Source organism: Nematolebias whitei, chromosome 14 (assembly GCF_014905685.2).
Source record: "Nematolebias whitei isolate Nwh7 chromosome 14, NemWhi1, whole genome shotgun sequence".
Classification (NCBI taxonomy): Eukaryota; Metazoa; Chordata; class Actinopteri; order Cyprinodontiformes; family Rivulidae; genus Nematolebias; species Nematolebias whitei.
In genome coordinates this window covers 181,576-187,740 of record NC_056511.1, presented here as the reverse complement: position 1 = coordinate 187,740, position 6,165 = coordinate 181,576, and the positions used below count along the sequence as shown (strand labels likewise).

At 45.5% G+C, this 6,165-nt stretch overlaps 1 protein-coding gene across 1 annotated transcript; it reads right to left on the bottom strand.

Moving 5' to 3' along the window:
• Positions 1 to 793: 793 nt before the first annotated feature.
• pfdn1 (prefoldin subunit 1) lies at positions 794 to 5,405 on the bottom strand. The gene is made up of 4 exons (XM_037687190.1): positions 5,337 to 5,405; positions 1,178 to 1,344; positions 1,023 to 1,107; positions 794 to 933 (listed from the first exon to the last, which is right to left on the bottom strand). Exons 1-4 carry the CDS (start codon positions 5,367 to 5,369, stop codon positions 850 to 852), a joined length of 369 nt encoding a protein of 122 aa, XP_037543118.1. The 5' UTR covers positions 5,370 to 5,405; the 3' UTR covers positions 794 to 849.
• Positions 5,406 to 6,165: the final 760 nt, after the last annotated feature.

Below are 6,165 nucleotides of genomic sequence, written 5' to 3'. Positions count from 1 at the left end.
TATACACTAAGCACTCATAACATAAAACATTGAACATCAGCACAAACATGAACATGAGTCTGTGAGCAGATGTGCACGCATGAACACATCAACATTGAAACAGATCAGCAGCAACATGAAACAGATCAGCAGCACCGTGATATGGTTTTTCACAGTGATTATTCTAGTTATAGATTCATGAGTCTAACAGCCTCAGGGTAGAAGCTGTTCCTCAGTCTAGTGGTTCTACACTTAATGCTCCTTAACCTCCTTCCTGAGGGGAGTGGGGCAAAAAGTGTGTGTGCTGGGTGAGTGGGGTCCTTCATGATGCAGGTGGCCCTCTTCCTGCATCTGGAGGTGTAGATGTCTGTGATGGTGGGGAGACTGATTCCGACAGATTTCTGTGCAGCCTTCACCTGAGAAGGTGCTATTTAAGAGACTGAGCTGAAAACAGCACCTCAGACTGAGGAAGTCTCTCGGACGAGAGACGAAACGTTTCTACATTTTTTTGGAATGTCCAGAGGACCAGATTGAACTTTTTTAGATTTTTCTACCTGGATTATTGAGCATGCATCAGGACGATCTTTTGTATTAAAGATTTTTTTTTACTTGAGACTTCTTGGCACAAATGTTACATTTTGTAAAATTGTTTTCTTCCTGCAAGAATAATATGACTGCAATTTTCCTTTTATTATGTTGTTGAATTTATGCTCCCCCTGGCCCTTCTTCTTTTCATTGCTATGTTCACTTGTGTTTTAGTTATTCTTTGATGCAAATAAAGATAAAAAAAAAGTAGTAGACACAAACAGGAAGCTGGGGGAACTTTTGGAGTTTATTATAAGCAGGTAACAGAAACAGGTATGACTTCAATCACTGAGCTCTCCTGGACAGCAGCATCTCTCTGATGTTGTCCTCAGCTTCTTTGACGCTGCGCTCCAGATACACCTTCTTCTGCTGCGAGACACAGGTGAAGTAGACACATGAGACGTACAGGTGAGAAAGTCAGGACATCTGCTCTGGTGAGGAACAGGTGCTGGAGTTACCTCCAGCTCTTTGATCTTGTCATCAACAGTTTTCTGTTTGTCCCTCAGCAGGTTGTTGATCTCCTCCTTTGTCTGAAGAATGAACCTGAAACAGCAAACAGGTCACATGACATCAGGTACTGACTGACATTACCTGTGCAGGTGAGCAGACTCACATACGGCCAACGCCTTCGTAAAGTCGTGTGTTGTCAGGCATCAGGGCGACCTCCGTGTGCGTGAGCTTAGCGCGTTTCTGAACAAGAGTCAGCTGATCGATCTGAAGGTCGGCCAACTTCACCTTCTGCTGTGTGTCAATCATCTTCACCTGCAGCTCAGAGAAGGCCTGTGAACACAAGCAGCATCACTCTGATATTAAAACACTGAGGACAGAGGTATTACTCTTGTATTAAAACTGAGGACACGAGGTATCACTCTGATAATAAAACACAGAGGAGACAAGGTATCACTCTGATATAAAAACAATGAGGACACAAGGTATCACTGATATTAAAACACAGTGGAGACGAGGTATCACTCTGATAACAAAACGGAGAAGACACAAGGTATCACTCACTGAGGACACGAGGTATCACTCTGATAATAAAACACTGAGGACACAAGGTATCACTCTGATAATAAAACACTGAGGACACAAGGTATCACTCTGATATGAAAATGATGAGAACACGAGGTATCACTCACTGAGGACACAAGGTATCACTCTGATAACAAAACACTGAGAGCACAAGGTATCACTCCAATATGAAAACAATGAGAACACAAAGTATCACTCTTATAATAAAACACTGAGACGAGGTATTGGCTATTGGGACGTGGAATGTCACTTCTCTGGTGGGGAAGGAGCCTGAGCTGGTGTGTGAGGGTGAGAGATTCCGGCTAGAAATAGTCGGACTCACCTCAACGCATGGCTCTGGAACCAGTTTCCTTGAGAAGGGTTGGACACTCTTCCACTCTGGAGTTGCCCCTGGCGAGAGGCGCCAAGCAGGAGTGGGCATACTTGTTGCCCCCCCATCTTGGTGCCTGTACGTTGGGATTCACCCCGGTGAACGAGAGAGTAGCCAACCTCCGCCTACGTGTGGGGACGGGTTCTGACTGTTTGTGCTTATGCGACAAACAGCAGCTCAGATTAACCACCCTTTTTGCAGTCATTGGAGGGGGTACTGGAGAATGCGCCTCCTGGGGACTCCCTTATTCTACTGGGGGACTTCAATTTTATCTTATCAGAGCTGTGGTCGGAAGGTTGTCAGTGCCTGACGTGGCGGTAAACCCTCGAACCTGGCGGTGGACACCGGCGGTGAGGGATGCTGTCAGGCTGAAGAAGAAGTCTTATTGGGCCTTTTTGACCCATGGGACCCCAGAAGCAGCTGATGGGTACCAGCAGTCCAAGTGGCATGCGGAATGGGTGGTCGCTGAGGCAAAAAACTCGGGCGTGGAAGGAGTTCAGAGAGGCCACGAAGAATGACTTCCATACGGCTTTGAAGCTATTCTGGTCCACCATCCGATGTTCCAGGGGGAGAAAGCGGTGCACCACCAACACTATTTATACTGGAGATGGTGTGCTGCTGACCTCAACTCGGGATGTCGTGGGTCGGTGGGCAGAATATTTTGAAGACCTCCTCAATCCCACTGGCACGTCTTCCACTGAGGAAGCAGAGCCTGGGGACCTTGGGTCGGGCTTGCCAATCTCTGGTGCTGAGGTCACCGAGGTGGTTAAAAAGCTCCTCGGTGGCAGGGTCCCAGGGGTGGAGGAGATTCGCCCGGAGTTCCTTAAGGCTCTGGATGTTGTGGGGTTGTGTTGGCTTACACAACTCTGCAATATTGTGTGGACATCGGGGGCAGTTCCCCTGGATTGGCAGACTGGGGTGGATGTGCTGCTGACCTCAACTCGGGATGTCGTGGGTCGGTGGGCAGAATATTTTGAAGACCTCCTCAATCCCACTGGCACGTTTTCCACTGAGGAAGCAGAGCCTGGGGACCTTGGGTCGGGCTCACCAATCTCTGGTGCTGAGGTCACCGAGGTGGTTAAAAAGCTCCTCGGTGGCAGGGCCCCAGGGATGGAGGAGATTCGCCCGGAGTTCCTTAAGGCTCTGGATGTTGTGGGGATCTGTTGGCTTACACAACTCTGCAATATTGCGTGGACATCGGGGGCAGTTCCCCTGGATTGGCAGATTGGGGTGGTGGTCCCCCTATTCAAAAAGGGGGACCGTAGAGTGTGTTCTAACTACAGGGGGATCCGTTTTGGTGGCCTTAGGATCGCATCTCTGCTTTTTGCAGATGATGTGGTCCTATTGGCTTCATCAGGTCGTGATCTACAGCTTTCGCTGGAGTGGTTTGCAACCAAGTGTGACGCAGCCGGGATGAGGACCAGTTCCTCCAAATCCGAGGCCATGGTCTTGAGACGGAAAAGGGTAGAGTGCCCTCTCCGGGTCGGAGGTCCTACCCCTAGTGGAGGAGTTTAAGTATCTCGGGGTCTTGTTCACGAATGAGGGAAAAATGGAGCATGAGATCGATAGGCGGATAGGTGCAGTGTCGGCAGTGAAGTAGGCGCTGTACCGGTCTGTCGTGGTAAAGAGAGAGCCGAGTCAAAAGGCAAACCTCTCAATTTACCGGTCAATCTACGTTCCTACCCTCATCTATGGTCATGACCTTTGGGTTGTGACCAAAAGAACGAGATCTCAAATACAAGCAGCCGAAATGAGTTTTCTCCACAGGGAGTCTGGGCTCTCCCTTAGAGATAGGGTGAGAAGCTTGGTCATCCAGGAGGGACTCAGAGTAGAGCCGATGCTTTTCCACATCGAGAGGAGCCATTTGAGGTGGCTCGGGCATCTTGTTAGGATGCCTCCTGGACGCCTCCCTGGTCAGGTGTTCCGGACACGTCCCACCGGGAGGAGACCTAGAAGAAGACCCAGGACACGCTGGAGGGACTATGTTTCTCAGCTGGCCTGGGAACGTCTTGAGATTCCCCTGGAGGAGCGGGCCCAAGTGGCTTGGGAGAGGGAAGTCTGGGCCTCCATAATTAGGCTGCTACCCTCGCGACTTGACCCCGGAAAAGCGGAAGAGAATGGATGGATGGATGAGACGAGGTATCACTCCAATATGAAAACATTGAGGACACAAGGTACATTCAGGAAAATAAGTATTTGAACACCCTGCGACTTTGCAAGTTCCCCCACTTAGAAATCATGGAGGGGTCTGAAATTTTCATCTTAGGTGCGTCCACTGTGAGAGACCTAATCTAAATTTAAAAAAATCTGGAAATCAAAATGTAAGATTTTTTTAAAACAATTTATTTGTGTTACTGCTGCAAATAAGTATTTGAACACCTGCCAATCAACAACAATTCTGGCCCTCAAAGACCTGTTAGTTTTATTTATATATATATATATATATATATATATATATATATATATTTATACATACATACATACATAATGATTTATTCAACCTTTTATTTATACAGATTGGCTTCATTGAGCCACAAAGACTCGTTTACAAGAGACCTGCTCCAGACAGAACATATAAACTACAGACAAGAATAAAAGTAAACAATGACAACGATAAACTACAGTAAAAATAATAGAGATTACATATATATATGATAATGAAATTATAATGTCTGTGTATATATATATATGGTGGCAATATGTGGTTATATATAAAATAGATATAATTGTGTGTATGTATATGTTGGACAATGGGATTACCTGTCTAAATAAAGGTTGAATGAATATATATATATATACTGATACATTTTTATTAAGATATATATATATCTTAATAAAAATGTATCAGTGACTGTGAGTTTTGCAAACGTGTCATAGTAATATTTTATTAGTGTTAATGTTAACCCCACCAAGAATATTTAAAAACACTGAACCATGTGTTCATCTTTAATGTCTGTTCTCCTGAGATTTACAGAGGAACAAATCCTGAGAATGAGTTTAGATTCAGCTCTGACTGATTCAACAACAGATTCTTCATTGCTCCTGACAAACAGGTCACACTGAGTGGAGCGGGCGACCGTTCCAAGATGGCGGCCCTACAGCGCCAACAGGCGATACAGGTCAATGCTGGATCTAGTTATTATATGATATCTGTGGTGGTGGCATCCCTTTTAGTTTAATTTCTGGAAGGGGCAAGCCTACTTTTAGCAGTTGCACCTGTCGGCCTCCGTACTTTTGGCTTTCCTAGACTCGTTTTAACCACGAGTAACTCCGACGTGCTAACAGTTAGCGCCGTTTGTAGGACAGAGATCGCGTGACGCTCAGGTAACCTGAGAGCGCACCTGTACAGAGTAACGGAGGGTGACCGTACCTTTTTTAACTCCAGATCAACCGGCGTCGCCATCTTCGCCAGAACCAGAACCCAGATCGAGTCTGAGCATGCGCAAACTACTTCTTCTTCTTCCTTTTTGTTTCATGGTGGTTGTCAGACCAACTGTAAGGTGCACTACCGCCACCGTGTGGACGGGAGATAATGTTTTTTTTGGGCGGGGGGGGAGACACCAGAGCCCTGTAAAGAGAGAGTTGCGACACTCTTTGAACTCGCCGATACGCGGTCACGTGGTTCATGCAGCTCCCCATAGTTCCAAACAGCTCATCGCTGTCAGTCAGTTTGAGCGGCTGCTGGCGCAACATAACACAAAAATCGACTTTTCTTACTTTACCTGACGTCTTTCAGTAATTATTGAGCAGTAACGAACTGATTACTTAACTGATTACTGATTATTTCACAGACTATGCATTTTATCAAAGCATTTTTAGAAGCAGCTGATACATTTATCATTAAATTTTAGAAGGAAACGAGACTGCAAACACATATTTGTTAGAAAAATAATGTATATGCAATACAATGATCAATATAGCCATGTCAGTGTTTTATAACGTTAAAAAAAGATCAGAGTAACACCTGTTATAAAGCTGTTTCTGATGTTCTCTGCAGGATAATGCTCCACCTTGTCCTCCATGCCTGTAGTTCAGATCTGCTCCAGCTTACCTCAGAACATCTGGATGAATTCTTGATTTCTATAGAAGATATTAATTCAACCTTTATTTAAACAGGTTCGTCCCATTGAGCCACGAGGACTCATTTACAAGAGAGACCTGAATATAATTGTTGTATTTGTTGTTTTTTATGGCACCAA

Bases quoted from the DNA above. Each gene is read 5' to 3' on its own strand.
- pfdn1 (XM_037687190.1), bottom strand. From the start codon at position 5,369: ATGGCGACGCCGGTTGATCTGGAGTTAAAAAAG. The intron at 1,108-1,177 runs GTGAGTCTGCTC...TTGCTGTTTCAG, and splicing joins TACGAAGGCGTTGGCCGTAT to GTTCATTCTTCAGACAAAGG. The intron at 934-1,022 runs GTAACTCCAGCA...TGTGTCTCGCAG, and splicing joins ACAAGATCAAAGAGCTGGAG to CAGAAGAAGGTGTATCTGGA.